Source organism: Thamnophis sirtalis, unplaced genomic scaffold (assembly GCF_051295495.1).
Source record: "Thamnophis sirtalis isolate CommonGarterSnake01/CBP01778 unplaced genomic scaffold, rThaSir2_p1.2 scaffold_3, whole genome shotgun sequence".
In the NCBI taxonomy this organism is placed as follows: Eukaryota; Metazoa; Chordata; class Lepidosauria; order Squamata; family Natricidae; genus Thamnophis; species Thamnophis sirtalis.
The window spans coordinates 90,809,039-90,830,276 of NW_028261383.1; the positions used below are offsets into that span (position 1 = coordinate 90,809,039).

The following is a 21,238-nucleotide window of genomic DNA, read 5'->3' on the forward strand; positions in this document are numbered from 1 at the left end:
CTATAAAAAGAAAAGTTTCAAAATGCAGTGGGTATATTATTTCCTGCATAATTAGAAATTGCGTAGCTTTTTCTTTCAGGTACCAGGTTCCAGTTAAATAGGATTAACAGACATTGCTGCCAAATTGTCTGGGCAGTAAACATTCACAAGAACTCCAACAAAAGGATGACAGAAATGCTTGTGACACCTGAAGACCCAACGTTTTTCAAACATTAAACAGAGACCTAAGATTTTTGATCTGGTATTAGCTCACCCATGCAAAAAAATATTAAGTCACACCCAATAATTGAATGACCATTACGCTGTTTTTCTCTCTGACCGTTCCTATTATTATTGTTCCCTTCCTTTGTAGAACTGTACCCCACACATGTGATCATGTCTGTAGTCCACAAAAGTTATGCAACAGTACTTGCGTCTTTAAATCTTTAGTCTGTTCTTAGTGCCAGCAGCTCATGGGTTGTCTATGAAAAAGGAGGCCCATACGGCCATACCTTTGCCCATAGGTGCCATTTCTGTCCTCCATAAACCGGGTTGGGAAACAACACTGTTCGACATTCCCTGGGCTGGAAGAATGGTCTGATCTGATTTCAAACCTTTCTAATTTGCCCTATAGGATCGTTTTGATAAACAGTAGCACATAATCCCTGGGAATTAAAATAAAAGTTTACCTTCCCAAGGTGAGGCATCAATCCTGATGCATTGGACTTTAACACCCCCCCCCACTCCCCGCAGCCTGCCCAAAAGTATTGTGGGAGTTGAAGGATGACAAATGCTGATATTGAAGCCTATTGATTCATCGGGGTTCAGATGATGATGATGATGATGATGACCATTTGCTACGCTTCAGCCGCTAATTACGGAGGAGGAACCTCTAGAAAGCCCCAAACTCCACCTCTCGTTGACCACGCTGGTTGTGGGCTGCTGGGAGTTGGAGTTCGGGAACATCTGGAGGCAGAGCGGACCCCCCCCCCCACATCCCGGGACGTAGGCGACTCCTCCCGGGGACAAAAAATCCCCTCCTTTCCTTCCATCTCTCATTCTCGTTCCTCCCTCCGCCCCCACCCGTCTTGGTTCCACCTCGTGAGTCAGGGTGACGGCTGGAGCAAACAAGAAGCTGGGAAGCAGCTTCCCCACCACCACCCGCCCCATCTCCCCGCGCTCCCGCGCTCAGCCAATGAACCACCACCCAAGGGGGTTGATCCAAGACACGTTATAAAGAGGCAGGCGAAGGAGAAAGAGGAGGTGACAGGGAGGTGAGCGGGGTTCCAAGCTTCCCAGCGACAGAACGGGGCTCCGTGAGCGGTCAGAGACTAACCATGTGCGGTGAGTGAGTGAGGGAAGGAGGGAGGGAAGGGGAGGGAGCGGAGTTGGCTGCTTGCCAGCTTCTCCGCGCAGTTCGAGCGGCAGAAGGGGGTTGCATATATGGGCCCAAAGCAGGGGTGCAGTTGTTCGGGGGGGGGTGAGAGGGAGAAGGAGAGGAGGAATGCCTGCCATGCCTACTGTGGAGCCATGTAAAAGCTCCACAGTAGTAAGATCGAGTAGTAAGATTAATCCTTCTTCCTTAGGGGGAAACACTGCTGTGTTTTGCCCGGTGGTCGGAAAAGAAATGGAAGCTGAATGCTTTATCCCCTCCAACGCTCTTCCTCCACCGCCCATAAAAAGCACCGGAGGAGAATTGTTTATAAGCCATCTCTATTCCCTTCTCGTTTTCCTTTCTTCTTCTTCCACTGCCCCTCCTTCCCGCTGGTGGCCATTGGAATGGGACGACCTGACCATGTGCTTGCTTAGCTTTGCTCCTCCAGCATCCACCTCCTTCCTTTAGTTTTGGATGGAGAACAGTAGTTTTAAGTCAAACTCAAGTTTTGCCCCATGGCTCATTGGGTTGATGCATCTTCTCAAGAGGAGAGAGGCAGGGTGAGGGCATGAAAGCAAGTCGGGGCAAAAAGGAGCTGCTTTCTTCTAGCCTTTGGCCTGAAATGTAACTCTGAGGCAATGGATACTATAGAAAATCTAACCTCTGATTATTAGCAGGATCAATCTTTAAATAAAAGCGAATGTTGACAAGCAGAAGTGCTCCTTCAGGATTATTTATTTATTTATTTGCTAGCTGCTTAATTTTCATTCACAGTTCTTTTTAAATTTTCCTACTCCAAGTTCCATACTTGGGGAAATACTACTTGGGGAATGAATTATTTATTTAGTGCATGATATACTTGGAGAATATTTCTACTTTTTAAAAATGCTTTGTACTGAATCATCAGCAAAGTACACATTTAAAATGATTCTTGCTCACAACAAGGAAGTAAAGCTACAACAGGGAGAGTTTAGTTTCAGGAATTATTGGGACAGTATTGCTTGTTGGGACAGTTCAAGTATGCAGTTTCCTTCCTGGACTGCAGTGTATTGATGGCAAATAGGTCCTCAGGCTGAAAAAGTGAACTTTTGCACATCATTGCTCAAACTGCATTTCACCAGAAACAACAGTATAAGTCCTTTTAAAATTTGAAAAAGGTGTTTGAACTACACATGCACAGGCTGAGGTTTCTATAAATGTGGATAAAGCCTTCCCCATTTGCAGTTCCTATGCATTTGTTAATCTGGGATAGGAAGTGTGGGTGTCGGATTTGTGTCGCAATTCCTTGCAATGCCTATCTTTTCATGCACTTTTAAGCACAGCTACGACAGTGGCATAATATAGAGAAAAACGGGACCAGTGTCCATAAATATAATAAAAGGGATTGTTTACAGTAGGTATGGATTATACAACTGAACCACAAATAAGGTTTTGAATTGAGAAAAATCAAATGAAACTTGTTTTAAATTTGTATATTAGAACAGGAAATCAGCTTCCTTCCAGACAGTTAATGTATTTTCTATGCAAGGTAAGCAACTAATGACTTTGAGTTCTAAAAGATTATTTTGTTTCAGAAAACCTGGTTCATCTAAATTGTTCATAATTAGTTTATTGTGCTTAAGCTGATAAGGAATATCTTGTGTTACCCTTGGTTACTCATTTTAAGACCTATCAACAAACATACTGAAATCACTTCATCTAAAGTGATCTGTGCTTTAACTCTGAAATAGGGATGTTCCACCGCTCGAACAAATGCTGATCAAGAGATTGTATGGCTGAGTCAGAATATTAGGTCAAGGGTTTGGTGTGATTACAAAGTACTTTCCATTATTGATGTTGTAGAAAACTTTGGTGAGGTTAAAATAAGATATAAATCAGAACTCTGTTCCAAAAATGTTGCCGGAAGTGATGAAGGGAAGCTTCCTACTTTGGGATGAGAATCTCTTTAAAATATCTCCACCCAAACAAAAGCTATGTAAAAAATGTAAAATATGTCTGATGTTTCACCTTTTCATATGTTGTTATACATAGCAATCTAGTTGTGTATGCAATTAGCATCACAAATAATAAGCCAGACTGACCTTTTTTGTGCCAATCTCTTACTCCATGTGAGTTTAATAAACTTACATGTGAGGTCCTTGAGAAAAAAGCTTAGGTTTCTAAGTCAGTACATTATTTTAATTGGAGGGATTTCTAGCACATTAGAACTATAGTGCTCAGTTAAGCAAAAAAAAAAACTTAATGTCTAATGCTGGTACAATCTTCTTCACCCAAAAGATCTCTAGATGTTTTGGAGCTACCATTCCAGAATTCCACATCAACATGATCCCTAAATGTGATTGCCCTTTAATGTTATTATTCCCAGCTACAATAACCAGTGGGCATAGCTGATAGGAATCCAACAGTACTTACATTATTTATTAAGTTTATGTCCTGAACTTCCTCCAAAAGTTCAAGGTGCTGAGCATGGCCATCCATTTCCAACTTTGTACGCTTTTGAAGAAGAAGCCTTCTTGATCAATTATGATTGGGATGGATTCTTTTTATGATGTCTTACAGCTGTTTTAAAGGATAATTTTCTGCCACGTGCCTAAAGATGATCAATAGGTACATTTCACATTTGGAGCTTGAGGAATTTGACTAATTAACTGCATGAGAACAGCTATTATTCTCTGCCTTCCCAAAAGGTTTAGGTTTAGGTTTAGGTTTATTGGGATTTATATGCCGCCCTTTTCCCTGAGGGGACTCAGGGCGGCTTACAACCACAGGGGGGGGGGGAAGTGCAAGGTCAAAACAAACACTTTGTGAACAAAAGAAAAATAATAAAACACAACTTTCATTCAGCAATCAAACACTCGGGCGGGTAATTGGAAACCTATCCCCAGGCCTGCTGGGAGAGCCAGATCTTGAGGGCTGCGCGGAAGGTCTGGATCGTGGTGAGGGTGCGGATCTCCATGGGGAGCTCGTTCCATAGGGTCGGGGCAGCAACAGAAAAGGCTCTCCTCCGTGTGGTCGCCAGTCGACATTGACTGGCAGATGGAATTCGGAGGAGGCCCAGTCTGTGCGATCTAATTGGTCGATTTAGGGAGGTAATCGGCAGAAGGCGGTCTCTCAAGTACCCGGATCCACTACCATGGAGTGCTTTAAAGATGGTCATCATTATCCTGAAGCGCACCCGGAGACCAACAGGCAGCCAGTGCAGCTCACGGAGGACAGGTGTAACGTGGGCGAACCGAGGTGCGCCCACTATCACTCGCGCGGCTGCATTTTGGACTAGCTGTAGTCGCCGGATGCACTTCAGGGGCAACCCCATGTAGAGCCCATTGCAGTATTCCAGTCTAGAGATCACAAGGGCTCGAGTGACTGTTGTGAGGGCCCCCCGATCTAGGTAGGGCCGCAACTGGCGGACCAGGCGAACCTGGGCAAATGCCCCCCTGGTCACAGCTGACAGCTGGTGATCAAAAGTCAGCTGTGGATCCAGGAGGACTCCTAAGTTGCGGACCCTATCTGAGGGGTATAAAATTTGACCCCCCAGCCTAAGCGTTGGTGTATTGGCCAAATTATTGGGGGGGAAACACAACAGCCACTCGGTCTTATCAGGGTTGAGCACCAGTTTGTTAGCACTCATCCAGTCCTTAACTGCCTCCAGACCCCGGTTCATCACGTCCACCGCTTCATTGAGTTGGCACGGGGCGGACAGATACAATTGTGTATCGTCCGCATATTGATGGTATTTTATCCCGTGCCTCCGAATGATCTCGCCCAGCGGTTTCATGTATATGTTAAATAGTAGGGGGGATAGGACCGAGCCCTGAGGTACTCCACATGTTAGGGGCCTCAGGGACGATCTCTGCCCCCCCACTAACACCGACTGCGACCTGTCCGAGAGGTAGGAGGAGAACCACCGCAAAACAGTGCCTCCCACTCCCACCTCCCGCAGTCGTCGCAGAAGGATACCATGGTCGATGGTATCGAAAGCCGCTGAGAGGTCAAGGAGAACCAGGATGGACGCATAGCCTCCATCTCTGGCCCTCCAGAGATCATCGGTCAATGCGACCAAAGCGGTTTCTGTGCTGTAACCGGGTCTGAAGCCGGACTGGAAGGGGTCAAGATAGCTAGCTTCCTCCAAGGCCCGTCGAAGCTGAAAGGCCACCACCTTCTCAACAACCTTCCCGATAAAGGGAAGGTTGGAGACAGGACGAAAGTTGTTTAAGATGGCTGGATCTAACGATGGTTTCTTTAGGAGGGGTCTCACCACCGCCGTTTTGAGTACGGCGGGGAAGTGCCCCTCCCGAAGGGAGGCGGTGACAACCGCCTGGATCCAGCCATGTGTCACCTCCCTGCTGTTAGCCACCAGCCAGGAGGGACACGGGTCCAGAATACAAGTGGAGGCACTTACAGCTCGGATGGCCTTGTCCACATCCCCAGAGGCAACTTCCTGGAACTCAACCCAGAACTGATGTGGCAAATGATCCTCCTGTGTCTCAGCTGGATCTACTGCGGTGGAGTCCAAGTCCGATCGAAACCGAGCTACTTTGTCCGCCAAGAATTGAGCATACTCCTCAGCCCTACCCTGCAAGGGGTCTCCCGCATCCCTCCTATTAAGGAGGGAGCGGGTTATCCTGAACAGGGCGGCTGGGCGTGACTCGGCGGACGCAACCAAGGAAGAAATATATGATCTTTTTGCAGTTCTTAATGCTCGGACATAGTCCTTGGTGCAGGTGGTTAAGAGTGCTCGGTTTGCCTCGGACCTATCGGACCTCCACTGGTGCTCTAGGCATCTCCTCCGGCGTTTCTTCTCCCGGAGTTCCTCGGTAAACCAGGGAGCTCTCCGGGATCCACTGACCCGGAGGGGCCGTAGTGGCGCAATCCGGTCGAGAGACTCCGACGCTGCCGAATGCCAGGCGGCAGCCAGAGTCTCCGCCGAACTGTGGGCGAGGGTATCAGGAATAACCCCAAGCTCCGTCTGGAACCTCAAAGGGTCCATAAGTCGCCTGGGGCGGAACCACCTGGTCGGTTCCTCCTCCCTACGGTGGGGGTTTGGCCTCCGGAAGTCAAGCCTCAGTAGGTAATGGTCTGACCACGACAGGGGTATGATCTCATTACCCCTCAGACCAAGATCACACATCCACTGCTCCGAGAGAAATACGAGGTCGAGCATGTGACCCGCTGCATGGGTTGGGCCCCGAATTACTTGGGTCAAGCCCATGGCTGTCATGGAAGCCATGAACTCCTGCGCCCCATCAGAGCGTTCACCGAGCGATGGCAAGTTGAAATCCCCCAGAACTATAAGCCTGGGGAACTCAACTGCCAGCTCGGCTACTGACTCGAGGAGCGAGGGGAGGGATGCTGCAACGCAGTTGGGAGGCAGGTACGTTAGCAGCAAACCCACTTGACCCTTGAGGTCCAACTTTATCAGCAGAGACTCACACCCGACAAGCTCCGGAGCAGGGACCCTACGAGGTAACAGAGACTCCCGGATTACAATAGCCACACCGCCACCCCTTCCCTGGGCTCTCGGCTGATGAAGCACCTGAAATCCCTCTGGGCACATCTCTACAAGGGGGACTCCTCCTTCTGTGCCCAGCCAGGTTTCAGTAATACATGCCAGGTCTGCCCTCTCGTCAACAATTAAGTCCCGGACGAGGGGAGCTTTGTGGACAACAGACCTGGCATTTAGCGACAACAGCCTGAGACCAGGGTCCTGACTACTCGCGCCATCTGGTCTTGGAGTGGGACTCCTAGGGCCGGAAGGAGGGATCTCTGTAATGTAGCGAACCCTCCTTCCCCGGTAATGGCCAGCCCTAAGGTCTCCGCCGTATCTGCCTCTCCCTGTCACGACCGCTATGCTCCGACCCACTCCCATGTCCATGGTCCCCCCAACCACCCCGGTTCCTCCCGCCTTCCCCAGCAGGTCCTCCGAGTCAAGCATTCTCATGTATGATTTACAAACCCTAAGTCAGAATTTAGCCGAGAACTGATCTGGACAACTCTAGATTATAGTTAATATTTCACAAATTTATTAGGAAACGTCTAGTAAAACTTATTAAATCCTGTTTGCTGGCATGAATCACAACAGAAAAGTTGCCCCAGTCCAACAAAAACTCCTGGGGCTAGGACTGTTAACAATTTTCTAACGGAATCAGCTCAAGTAATTTTCTATTTTTCCAGGGCAATATTTAAAATACTAACATTTTTGCACATTCTCAGTATTTATAAATCAGTAGTTTATACCCTCAAAAGACAGTCAGATGTGCACATATATACATACATGTATACATACGCATATAAAAGATCTAACAAAGTCCTCATTTGAGGCAATATTTTTCTGCTTTGGTCACTCCAGGAAAGGCCTTTTTGAGGGACTTATCCATAATGGAGTCAGTGTGCTGAGCTCGGTAAAGATTCCTTGTTTATACTGAATTCTAGCAATGCTCCTTTTGAAGCATACAAAGAGACTCAGAGGGCACTAGAGACTTTTCATTGAAAATGATAGCAGTAGTCTAGACTGCCAAGGAATATATTACAGTTATGTAAGCTTGAGGAAAGAAAATTTAGTTTCAACATATACATCCCATCATACCTCCTATTAACCCACTGACTGTTCATTTTCAAAATATAAAGGCCACAAATCCAACACAAAGTTAAAGTTCAGATCACAGGACTTCTAGATTCTTAACTTCATGGTTCAATAGTAGGTGTGACCAATAGCATCCCCCTTCTCATTTTCTTCCTTCTATAAACAGATGGGCCTCTCTTGTTTTAGTGCTGTTCAGGCTGGTTTAGAAATAGCTTGGATTGTACAATAAATCATCCTGAAGTTCCAAGAGATTAAAAAAATTGAACCTGAACAGCCCAAATTCTAAATTCACAAGGAATAAACTTCTGTATCATATTTTGCATTTTTTCTTACTGGAAGTAAAAGGTACAAATGTCAATCATAGTTGAAAATACCCTATTTATTCCCCTAACACAAAGGATTATTTTTTATATTCTTGCAATTTTATTTGGAAATTGATATTTTTGTCTAGTTTTAAGCATCTTTAAACGCTATTATTTTTATAAGCGATAATATTACCATTAAAAACACTTAAAATTAGACACTTTTAAAATATATAAAGTTTTTAATAAATGTTCAGGCTAGAAAACATTCTAAAAATCCTTGTGGCAATATAAATAGGCATCATTTTATTGTGGAATAAATAAGGTATGGCAAATGCACAAACATGAATAACAAGTAGTACAAACATTACCCAGTCAATAAACTTCTATTGTTAACTAGACCACTTCCCCTTTGACCTCATAATCTTTTCTCTTCCGCATGTTACTTTCATTCAAGAGATAAGAAAAGGCTTTAAGTATTTCTGCTTACAGAAGACCTAATCATTGGGCTTGATAAAAACCAAAATGGATAGAGGTGTTTTAAAATGATTGGACAGAAATAATGGCACAGGAAAAGATCTTAGTCTCCATAAATGAATGAAGCACCTTTACTGTGACACTTAAAAAAATAAAATAGTTCAAGCAGGGAGTTTAGCTAGAAGTTACACAAGCTAACCTTTGTTTTGAGATTTCCCCTTTAATATCCTAAAAAGACTTCGAAGCTCTTGATTCCTTTTTCAGGAATGCAACTGGTTGGTAAAGAAAAGTTTCCTGAGTGGGGAAATTCCACAAGAATGTCAATGCTTATTTAACCAGAATTAAGCTAGGATCCTTTTATGTTCTTTATTTGTATATTTAATTCAAAGAAGTAAGATCAGCAGCCCTTATCTTTGTTGTTTGGGTATGTAGTGATGCTTCTTCAAATAAGTTGTCTTTCAGATATGTATGGACTGAAAGTCTCAGAATTTCTCAGGTATTGTCTAACTGATTAGGAATCTTAAGTGTTTTAATCCAAGCTAATCTAGGAGATGCCAAGTTAGGGGCAAATTATGCATTGCTCACTATGTTACAGTTCACCTCCTCACCAAGAAATCTGTTTTCCATGATGAAGACAGTATGCTGAGTGGATTCATCTCTAGCTATAATTCAGTTTCCTTGTAACTATTTTGCTTCCTCTTTCCTCTTACAAAGGATTTCATTTTTAAAATGTATTGCATTTTCCTTCTCTATTCTACAAACAGTAATCCTATATTTAACTGTGGTTCCAAAAGTACAACTTTATGGTGCTAGATAATATATATTGCCATCTATCTGTAGCTCAACATCTGATTAGTAAAAAAGTAAATAGTGATTCATTCAACAAGTGCAGCAAGAAAATTGTAAAATGGGTCAAACCCCAACTTTCTTGCTTTGCTATAGAAATTTGGGAGTCAAATGGGGTCATAAGTCAAGAAATACTTGAACTATAAACTTGGATAATGGGGCAAGACAGAATCATATTAATTTATAAATGGCAAAATATTGGCATTTCTTGATTTTTTTTCTTCACTGCCCTCTTTTCAACAGGTATTTTTGCTTATTTGAACTACAAAGTGCCCCGGACAAGGAAAGAGATATTTGAAACACTAATAAAAGGACTGCAAAGACTAGAATACAGAGGGTATGATTCTGCAGGTATGTAAAATGTCTCACATGGACATTGACAATTGTTTTATATTGCTTCTATTGCTTTTCGAAAAGCATGTTAGAAGTAGTCTCTGAATAGATTAGATATTGACAGGGTTCCTATATTGTAATTAACTCAGTCACAATGGCTTAGATCAGTGATGAGTAACCTTTTCGGCATCGAGTGCTGAAACTGGAACGCATGCACATGCGCCGGAGCACTAGAACCCGGAAGAGAGCAGCTGGCCAATGTGCATGTGCATGGCAGCTGGCTACTCTTCCGGGTTCTTGTATGTGCCTTGGCCAGCTGGTCTTGGAAGATTACTATGTGTGTCGGAACCTGGAAGAACAGCTGGCAGCAGCGCGCATGCCCACTTGCCCATGTGTGCAAGAAGTGGCTTTCTGTGCCACTTCTTGCACACATGTCATAGGTTTGCCATCACTGGCTTAGATACTGTAGCTTGTGGTTTGATGTGATGTGTGAACTTCTTGTGGCTTATTTAACAGTGTTAAAAACAAGCCATGTATTATTTCAATGCGTGAAGCCCACTGTAAGGAAGATGAGTCAGTTCCGTCTTTTCCATAGAAAGAATTCTAACTTCATTTAATATTTTAATAATTGAGGAAGTGAAAGCTTACATGATATGTGTTTGTGTCACACTGAGTCAGATTTCTGAATATTTTTTACGATGAATTGCATGCGCTTTCACTTTTTTCTTCCTGCAGGAGTTTATAATTAAGGCAATCAGAGACTTGTAACAGGCAAATCAATGTTTGTTTCATTTTGTGAGATATATTTGGTTCTTGGTCAATGTTTACAAATATACTGTTGAACCATTGGCATGAGTTACAAATAAACTTACAAGACAATCTTAAATAGAGTTTTTTTATTTATTTTGTAATAACTTTAACCTATAGGATCACTTAAAACAGGTTGTGTCAACTTATACACAAGCCAGGACACCACAGTAAGGAAATAGACTGGGCCTAAGTTGGCAAAGGAGTGTGTGACAGGGCTGCACTCTCCTTTATTTATTCTAAATAAATAAGTGAACCTGGCTGAGCCCATCTTTGAGGCTTCATGGTTGCCACAAGGCAGAAGGAGAGAAAGAGAGGAGAAAACTTAGATAGCTTGGCTTTGCCGTCAAAATAAAAAAAATTCTTGTGGGAACCAAGGCCATTCCAACAGGTGGCTGAGAAGAGGAAGAGGGGAGCAACCAGGCAACCTGCCATCACCACTATTGGACAATGTGACCAATGACTTGGGGGAAGGGAGAAATTTCACTTTTTAATTAGGTGAAAATCGCGGGAACTTTCAGAATCTGTTTTCACCAGTGGTGACAATATGATGTGTCCAATAAATTGTTCTTTGAGGAATCTATTTGTATTGGAGTTCTGCTTTCAATGAGTGAATTACTTGGGACGCTGATATCATATTGAGGAAAGCTGGATTGGAAGAATATGAGTATGGTTTTAAAACTGGACGAAGAAACATAATTTGTGCTAGGTTGATGACTACCCTGAGAGGCAAAAATGCAACGAATCTGCAAGCCTAGTAATAAGGTCAATGAGCACAATGAAAAAAAAATTGGGCCTAAAATTAAATATAAAGAAGATTATAAATGGCAATAGGTAGGGCAACCAGCTTTAGAATTATCAATTATTTAGGATATATTTGGATCAACAGTAAAGGAACAAGCAATCATGAAATGCATTTGGTAGAGTAGCGATGAAAACCTTGGAAAAGATTCAAATGCCATGATATGGAAGCCTTGACATTCCCCATGATCCTCCACGAAAGTTAGGCTTGAAGAAAAAGGATAAAAAGGAACAGGATAGAAAGAATACAGACACTTTAGAACTTGGGTGTTAGACAATACTGTAGACAGCCAAGAAAACAAACTGATGAATCATCAAATAAATCAACTTAGTGCTTTCACTAGAAGTGCAAATGATTAGACTGTCCTGTTTCTGATGTATTATGCAAAGACCCAGTTCTGTGAAAAAGATTGTAATGCTGGGAAAAATGGAAGGAAAGAAAGAAGAGTAGGAGCAAGATGGACAGCCTCAGCTGTGGTAGTGATGAGATGAGACTTGAAAGAACAGGTTAGGAATAGATCGTTATGGAGAAAAACCAGATGTGGTGACTAAAATGGAAAATGACTTGATTAAACATAATAAATATGCTATGAGTCAAGACTGACTTGCGTGATCAATCAATAGAAATTGTAATCAGATATAAAAGGAAAAACAGGTGAGGCAAGTTTTGAAGCCTCAGCAAAATGTTAAATACTTTTATGGTTATCTTTTTATAAAAGGATTTTCAAGACAAATCCTTTCATTAAAATATAAATCAATCAAAATATCTCTACTGAAAAAGAAATACTGATATTCTGTTTAAGCAAATGTGTACAGTAAGTTAAATAATCAGAAACAGTATACAATAAGATACACTCTATATCACAGGTGTTGCAATTGATGGGAACAATAATAAAGATAAAGAACGGTACATCAAATTGGTGAAAAAAAGAGGAAAAGTAAAGGCTCTTGAAGAGGAATTGCAAAGTAAGTATAAAACTGCATTTTGGTATATGTATGGCCAATCTTTAATATATCATTTAGAAGTACTACTAATAGTACTAATAAGTACTTTTACTCAATCTCCAGTTGACAGGATTACAATTACACTTTCTTAAACAAAAAATTCATTTGTCTTAATTCTACATTTTACTATCAAATGATTTCTGAACATTTTACTACCTTTTTTCTATAAGTTTTATTCGTGTATATATAAAGGCAGTTATAACACTATATGAGATTGTGGAGTAATATTTAATATGAATCATATGTACATGCAATAGGTACATCATACAAGTCAAGCATTTCATTAATATTTCAATGTCATGTTGAGTCTAAACCTCTGATAGGAGTAAGAATATCCTAGGAAAGACAGATGGAAATATATTTTCTACTTTGTGAAGTTAAATCTACCAGTTATTACACGAGAATGATGTAAATCCTATTTTCATTTGAGATCTAATTAACTGTAACAGAAGTCACACCTAAATCATAAGAAAAAACAAACAAGGCAAGTTATGTATGTCATTAACAAAACATTAAATCATTTTTGGCTCTAATTTAATAAAAAAAGTCTTTAAAGCAAATTATTTCATTAAAATATAAATAAATACAATATAAATAAATCAAATAATGATTGCTGACTCCCATGGAGTGTTAGACATTTTCATCTGGATTTTGAATTTGCTCAGTGTTGGAAGTGATATATTTTGTACTGAGAAATTAACTGTGTGTGTGTTTGTGTATGATGATTTCTGCATAGAATGGGTTTACTGTGATATTATTAGAACATACTTTTATGCATGTAAAGTTCTAAGAACTGTACGCATTCACAGACCATGATCACATGATTGCATTTTAGATGCTTGACAACCAGTTCAAGAGCCATTTGTAATGTCCTGTGGTAACGTGACAACATTTTTTATCCTTTTTTACCAGTTTCTGGCATTTACTTATGGTGTCTGGCAAAACCCGCCCATTGGATAAAATGGATTTGCTTAACAACCACTCTGTGTGCTTAATGGCCACAGTGTTTAATGACCATCACAAAAAGGGTCAGAAAATTGTGCATGATTGCATAGTACCTACTTAACTACCACAATGACTTACAATTGTAATTCTGGGTTCAGTTATGCTTGCAATGTAAAAAAAAACAACCCTTTATAGCCACTAACTATTATTGAAAAGCTGGAAATTTAGAATTGCCTATCATCTTGAATATAAATTATTATACATTTGTCCTGTACAGAGCAAGAAGGCTTGGATTTAAAAGCAGATTTTGAGACACATTTTGGCATCGCTCACACTCGGTGGGCTACTCACGGAGCACCAAATGCTATCAACAGTCATCCCCAACGATCAGATAAAAATAATGGTAAGTAATTTTTTTGGGGGGGGGGGATTAAACAGAAACCCACTAACCACCATCACGTATTAGTGTATGTTAAATGAGATAGGTGATTCAGAAAGTAATTTTGCACATGTAATATTTACACATGAAAGACAAGGACCTGAATCTGCTGGTATTAGAGTATCCAATATTCTCCAAACCATATTCTTCCAAACAACCAATATTCTCTGATTTTTAAACCAAAATTTTATTGGGTTAGTAATATTACTTGATATCCATTGGGCTTTATCTCAAGCTAAGCACTCACAAATACCGGAAGGTGGTTGCAAACTTTACGCAGAAGTTTCTGAAGCAAATGAGCAGCAAAGGAAATTTGAGTGCAAATGTGCATACACACACAGATATGCACACTAGAAAAATCAACCACCCAAAGTCAAGCAACCTTGCCATGAGACAGTCCCAAATCCAAAGCAGCCAAATGTTTCTCATTTGGAAGAGCAAGGAGCTTTGTAGAATGCCTTTGCTCTGCTCATTGCATGACAAGCCCTTGGACTGGGAGCGGGTAGAAGTTCAGACTCATTTTATAAGACAGGAGACAGCTAGGTCGCCTGGTTACTGGATGGTGCAGCCAACTCTCCTTACAGCTGCTGAGCAGTTCATCTGGCAACTCTGGAACTGGCTGTTCATTGTCAGTCTCTTTGACATAGACCAAGCTGGCCATTCATTGATGAAAGAACAAAAAACTAGAATTCTACGGAACACTTTACTAGTGCCAATTTAATAAATACACAGCTTCAACCCACTTTTTGAATTAAGGTCTCATTGTTTGCTCTTACCTACTTATTTATTTCCATATATATTCTTTTCAGAATTTGTTGTTATCCATAATGGAATCATTACAAATTACAAAGACCTACGGAAGTTTTTGGTAAGCTGACAGTAATCTAACACATATTGTAAAATTGTGTCACCCCAAACTGTGTGACTGGAGTTATTTTTATGTGTATAAGTAAAGCTTCAGTTCTTTAGAGAGATCTGTCCTTGCCCGTCATTAGAATTAATGCCAGATGATGAGTTCCAGATTCAGTACCCTCTTATGAAAGAGAGTGCTTTGTTACAGCTTTTTCCTTTTCCTTCCTATGTGATTCCAGTGTTAGCACGGGGCAACTAGAGCAGCATTTCTCAAACTTGGCAACTTTAAGATGTGTGGCGTTCAGATCCCAGAATCCCCCAACCCAGATGTTAAAATGGCTAACACTGAGCTAGAGAATAAGACAGTGTTGTTTCTGGCTGGAATTAATCTTGTGATTCTATACTGTTATGAGGCAACGTTAATTTCATGCTGTTTCCATGGCATGTTTAATAAAGTCCTAATCAATGAAACCTAAATAAAATCTAGCTTGCAAATGTGATCATCCTGGAGAATGGGAACTAGAGCCAATAGTGATCAAGACCTTAGATGTCTCTTGACGCTATTGCATATGAATGAAAACAGCCTGAGGTAAGAAACTCTAATCTAACATTTTGTTTAAAACATTCTAGGAGACCAAAGGTTATGAATTTGAATCTGAAACAGATACTGAAACCATTCCAAAATTGATCAAATATGTATTTGACAATAAAGAAACTGAAGACATGAGTTTTTCTGTCCTGGTGGAGAGAGTCATCCAGCAGCTGGTGAGTGGGAGATTCTCTTATTTCCTAGTATCAGTAATGTTTACATAATATTGAATTATCTTTCACCTAATGAGTTTAACCAAATGAGGTTGTTGGGTGTGTTTTAAAAAGAGATAAGCCTTTTCAAAATACCTTGCTATATTTTCTTTTCTACAAAAACATCTACTTGTCCAGAGCATAGGTAAAAAAGGAGACACAAACCCAAATAGAAATCCAGATGCATTCCTAGAATCTATCTTTGTTTTCCTGAAGAATTATCAATCTGATACCAAGGGTCAGTCCGCAGCCTGTAAATAATCACCTAATAAAGCTCAGTATATGGATTCTACAGCTGGACATGGATTAAAAATACAAGCCTTCCCACTGACAATCAGGAAGCTAATTTGTTCATTATTAGAAATATATCTGATGGAGTTAATTGGATATCGCCCTCCTATGTAGATGCCAACATTGTCGTCAGTGAATGATGTATATTTGCTACTTTTTAAAAATTTACTGCCTTATTAGGGATCACGAAAGATATGAAAAGGGAATTTTGACTAATATTTTATCTTATTCTTTAAATAATTTTGATGTGCATCCCATTCATTCCTTTTTTAATATTGATGTTCTTCTTACGTAGGAAGGTGCATTTGCGCTGGTATTCAAAAGTATCCATTATCCAGGGGAAGCTGTTGCTACCAGGTAAGTAAATAAAACTATAAATTGGGCTATAAATAGATATCAGCACAAAGCTTACACCCAAGATTTAGATCCTTCATTGAAGCAAAAATATCAGAATGTATTTCTTAAAATGAACATAACCACTTTCATTGTTGTTTTATCACTTGACAGGAGGGGGAGTCCTCTACTTATTGGAGTTCGTAGTGAATCTAAGCTCTCCACAGAACAAATTCCCATTTTATATCGGACATGTAAGTTATTATAAATACTATCACCCTCCCTGTATTTCGGGAAGGTTATGGAGAAGAAGGAACGTGTTATATTGGCCAGAATTCTTTCTTATCAGTCCATTAACTATAAATCTATGGTACTAAAAATATTAACTATATTAAATAAACCTTTACTTCAAAATTCTGCCAAATGTTATATTTATGTATTGAAATTACAATGGTGTGTATGCATAACATTCTTGCCTCATTTTCTTAGTAATTTTTAATGAGATAGTAATGATTCTAATATAATTTCATGAAGTTCAATAATTTGATTTCAACTCTGATGAATTTGAGCACTCACTGCTGATTTAAAGATGTTACGTTTGCATGCTTTTTCATTGATAGGTAATATAGAAAACGTAAAGAACATATGCAAAACTAAAATGAAAAGACTGGACAGTTCAACCTGCCTTCATGCTGTGGGTGATAAAGCGGTTGAATTTTTCTTTGCTTCGGATGCAAGGTAACAGACATAATGATGTGTAGCTTTAGCAGGATTGTACAAAGCACGCGAGCCCAAGTGAAACAATGAAATAGCTGCATATTCTGTGAGGCTGAAATTAGCTGCTTCAGCAATTTTCCCCAGCTGCTCTTTTGACATTTCCAAAGGATGTCCTGTCCATGCCTGCAAATGCAGACAACTAGAGAAAACCTTCAAAGCAGCGGTACTCACTCTTCTGTATGATAAGGACATTTCATTGTTTGAGGAGGAGTCCTTAGCTCAAACCAATTGAATTTGTCAAGCACCTTTTAAAGCTGCTTTGTATAGCCCTGGATCCTGATTCTTAGTTAGCCAGTGTGCAAAATAATTCTGGAAAAACTGGTGAACTGCTTCTGGCTCATATCCAAGGAGAAATAGCCTTTGGTTCTGAATCTAAATGGTAATTCATAAAAGTGTGTTCAGTGTGGTCATATATAGTTCAGTTTGGGATGCAATGTCAATAATATCAAAAGAATACCAATTGTTCCTAGTACCTGTATGCAGATTCCAGATTTTTTAGTTTGTGTGGGTGATCTATGACCTGACATGGATGTGCTGCTGTCAAGAACTGGATGATGCATAATTCATATTTCTGATTATTTATAGCTCTTATGTAGCTATAAATTTTATGAGCCGAGGTGGCGCAGTGGTTAGGGTGCAGTACTGCAGGCCACTTTAGCTGACTGTTATCTGCAGTTCAGCGGTTCTAATCTCACCGGCTCAAGGTTGTCTCAGCCTTCCATCCTTCCGAGTGGGTGAAAGGAGGACCCAGACTGTGGGGGTGATATGCTGACTCTGTAAACCACTTAGAGAGGGGCTGAAAGCCCTATGAAGCGGTATATAAGTCTAACTGCTATTGCTATTGCTATTATGTACACCCGTAGAACAAAGCTTTTGGTGCACTTGAAAGTTCACACCTTACCTGGTTTTTTTTTTTTTTTTGCAGTGCCATAATTGAGCACACCAACAGAGTTATTTTTCTGGAAGATGATGACATTGCGGCAGTGGCTGATGGAAAGCTTTCCATTCATCGGCTAAAACGTGCTGCTACTGACGACCCATCTCGAGCCATTCAAACTTTGAAAATGGAGCTGCAGCAGATCATGAAGGGTAAGCCCAGCGGAACAGCTTTCCTAGTATCAACTTAATCTTTTTCTATGTGTTCAGATGTTTCCATGTGTTTTTGTGGCTAAGTCTGCATCTGAATTCAGATGTTCAGATGCAGACCTAGCCACAAAAAAAGAAGGTACTGATTGGGGGAAAGTATTGGAAATGCTACTTATGACCTATAATGTCCGATAGCCTCATGGCGAGATAGATGGCAAATAAATTTATCAAATCATAATAAGTTAACATCTAGCACAGTGTTTCTCAACCTTGGCAACTTGAAGACGTCTGGACTTCAACTCCCAGAATTCCCCAGCCAGCGAATGCTGGCTGGGGAATTCTGGGAGTTGAAGTCCAGACGTCTTCAAGTTGCCAAGGTTGAGAAACACTGATCTAGCATCTGCAACATGTTCAGCCTGTCTAGAGCATCCTAGAAGGATTTTATCTACATGAGGGTGTGAGAAGTTAGAAGAGTGGACTTTTTGGAGATATCCCCAACTGTAGAATTCACTCCTTCTGGAAATACGCTTTGCCTCCACCCTTTCCATTTTTAGAAGGGCTTGAGAGATTTCATGGACATTCTTCCATAGGGAGTTGTTTTGGAAGACCATCTAGGTCAGGGGTGTCAAACTCGCATCGTCACGGCGTCATCACATGATGTATTGCAACTCCCCCCCCCTTTCGCTAAACTGGATGTGGGCATGGGCAGTGCATGACGCATCTGGCCTGTGGGCTGGGAATTTGACACCCCTGATCTAGGTACTGTTTCGTGTTAATATCAGTTGTAAAGTTTTTAAGGCTTCTGTTCTATCCTGGCTCCCAAACACGGAAAACCCTCTGTGGTTAACTAAATGTTTCCTTTATTAAGAGAATCAGCAGCTCCCGCAAAAAGCCTCTTTCTCACAGCAGGATAACAAATCTCTCTGGCAGGGAGATGAATAGTTGTCTGCCACACCTATTCATCTCTGCCCCCAGCTTTTTATCCCTAGACCTAGGGTGAGGCTTCGCTAGCAGCGGTGACTCTTCCGTCCCAAGGACCGGCCCATATTTTTCCACTGCTCCCCTCTTCTCTGCCTTCTGTGGATCCATGCATCAGGCACTGGATCCAGCTGTTCCTCCTCTTCCTCATCAGCCACTCCAGACCTGGGGGCTGTTGACACTACATCAGGACTGATGGACAGCCCAGGCTCCACCTCTTGTCTCTCTCGCTGCCAGCTCCATTCCCTCTTCCCCCTCGGAGCTCTCAGATTACCTTGATGCTGGCCCTAACTCATATATTGCCGCCTCCTCTGATTCGGCTGCTGGAGGCCAACAGGCCACAACAGTTTCTGTATATCATCTGGAATCTGTTGGGGTTGAATAGTATATAAATATAAACAAATAAACATTTAAACCACTTATATTCTACCTATCTGGCATTGGGCATTTATAGGAACAGCAATATAGTTTATGTACTGCTATTATAAAACTAAATGGTATTTTATCAGACCTTTTTTATATATACAACCTCACATCTAAATATAAACAGTATCATTTTGAAATGCCACAAAACGAGGTAAACCATGATAGTGGTATAGATAGTCCTTGACTTATCATCAGTCACTTAGTGAGTCTGCAGTGAAATTACAACAAATCCTCCAAAAGGTACTTATGATCTGTATTTGAAGTTCCAACAGACCTACCCCCACTGCAGAATGATTGTATTTTAGGTATTCAGCAATTTGCCTATATTTAGGGCTGTTTGCAGTGTCCCACAGTCACATGGCCATGATTTATGGCTCTCTTTTTTGCTGTAAACTGACATTTACGACTGCCACAAAATATATAACACAAAATATGGTTGGTCACATGGTTATTTTGACTTACAACTGTCATGATATATAATGGAAATTCCAGGTTCTATTAAGGTTGTAAGTTGAGTATGCTTTTAAGAAGATTCCTTATCTGATCTACATATATCATTATAATGAGGGGGGGAAAACCTAACTAGTTCTGAAAATTAAATGTTAGTAAAAATCTAATCCTTGGAAGTACATACTTTGTTTGGTAATGTAATAGCCAAAAAGGGCCCAAGGAAGACTTTTGTCATGGTCACGTCATATGGGAATAGGCATTTCTTTGACCAAGTGTAAGCAATTTGGCTTGTGACTGAAACTGCTATTCAGTCACAGGTTATTTTGCTGTAAATACCATCCTTGATTAAATAGTAACATTAACAGACCATTTTTATTCAAATGACAACAACAGGGAATTTCAGTGCTTTCATGCAGAAGGAAATATTTGAACAACCAGAATCTGTATTCAATACTATGAGAGGACGAGTGAACTTTGAAACCAACAAAGGTAAATGCGAGGAAAATTCTAATCTCCCTTAATGTTACCATTAATGTCTGATAGGAACTTGCCCAGAACTAAAGTCTTTATATCATTTCTGTTTTGGTTTTTTTGGAAATTATAGTTGTTTTAGGTGGCTTAAAAGATCACTTGAAAGAAATCAGAAGATGCCGTCGATTAATAATTATTGGATGTGGAACCAGTTATCATGCTGCTGTGGCTGTAAGTTTAAATTATTTCAACAAATGAAAACATATGTAATTAATTTCTTCATAGTATATTTATAGCAGTTTTCTATGTTTTAAAAGAGCAAGCTTTTGGAGTGGTATTAATCATAGAACTATGACTCTTTGATTGGGTTGATGTTGATTCCAGCTTGGTCCTTCAGATTTTCGTATAGTACATAATTATATCACCAGTGCAATTGAATCCATCCACCTGTTATTTGTTACCCTCTTTCTCTTTCATTCCATCTTTTCCAGCATTGAAAACTTCATAAAAGATAATATAGGTAACTCAGGGTTGAAGTCATTTCATTACCTAAACTAGATAACATCTAAGCTAGTTTAGCACTGTAGTTTGGATTAGGGTTAGGGTTCTGAACCAAGTTCAGAAAGCACCATGGAACCCTCATTGTAAATGTCTCCAGAGAACTATGTCTTTGCATAATGTGCCACAAGTATGATAATTTGAACCTGGCCATTTGTATCTTGAGTGAAAACTCTAGCTTGATTTGATTATCTTTTTGTTTGTTTTCTTGGCTACCTGTGGTATTCTTAGGAGTCTTCTTCATTAGAGTTCAAAAGTGTTGAAACTCTTACCATCCTGCTTCTTCAAAGTGCAAATGTTGTTTCCACAGTTACAAACCTGCATGA

The 21,238-nt window shown here is 40.6% G+C and overlaps 1 protein-coding gene across 1 annotated transcript in view; it reads left to right on the forward strand.

The window, feature by feature from the left end:
- Positions 1–1,105: 1,105 nt before the first annotated feature.
- GFPT2 (glutamine--fructose-6-phosphate transaminase 2) overlaps positions 1,106–21,238 on the forward strand; it is a 31,553-nt gene continuing 11,420 nt past the window's right edge. The window contains exons 1-12 of the mRNA XM_014065432.2: positions 1,106–1,323; positions 9,803–9,910; positions 12,368–12,466; positions 13,728–13,853; positions 14,699–14,757; positions 15,372–15,506; positions 16,129–16,190; positions 16,341–16,420; positions 16,787–16,904; positions 17,869–18,032; positions 20,277–20,372; positions 20,488–20,585. Of these exons, the coding sequence (XP_013920907.2) occupies positions 1,317–1,323; positions 9,803–9,910; positions 12,368–12,466; positions 13,728–13,853; positions 14,699–14,757; positions 15,372–15,506; positions 16,129–16,190; positions 16,341–16,420; positions 16,787–16,904; positions 17,869–18,032; positions 20,277–20,372; positions 20,488–20,585 (1,152 nt within the window). The 5' untranslated portion in view covers positions 1,106–1,316. The remainder of the gene's footprint in view (positions 1,324–9,802; positions 9,911–12,367; positions 12,467–13,727; positions 13,854–14,698; positions 14,758–15,371; positions 15,507–16,128; positions 16,191–16,340; positions 16,421–16,786; positions 16,905–17,868; positions 18,033–20,276; positions 20,373–20,487; positions 20,586–21,238) is intronic.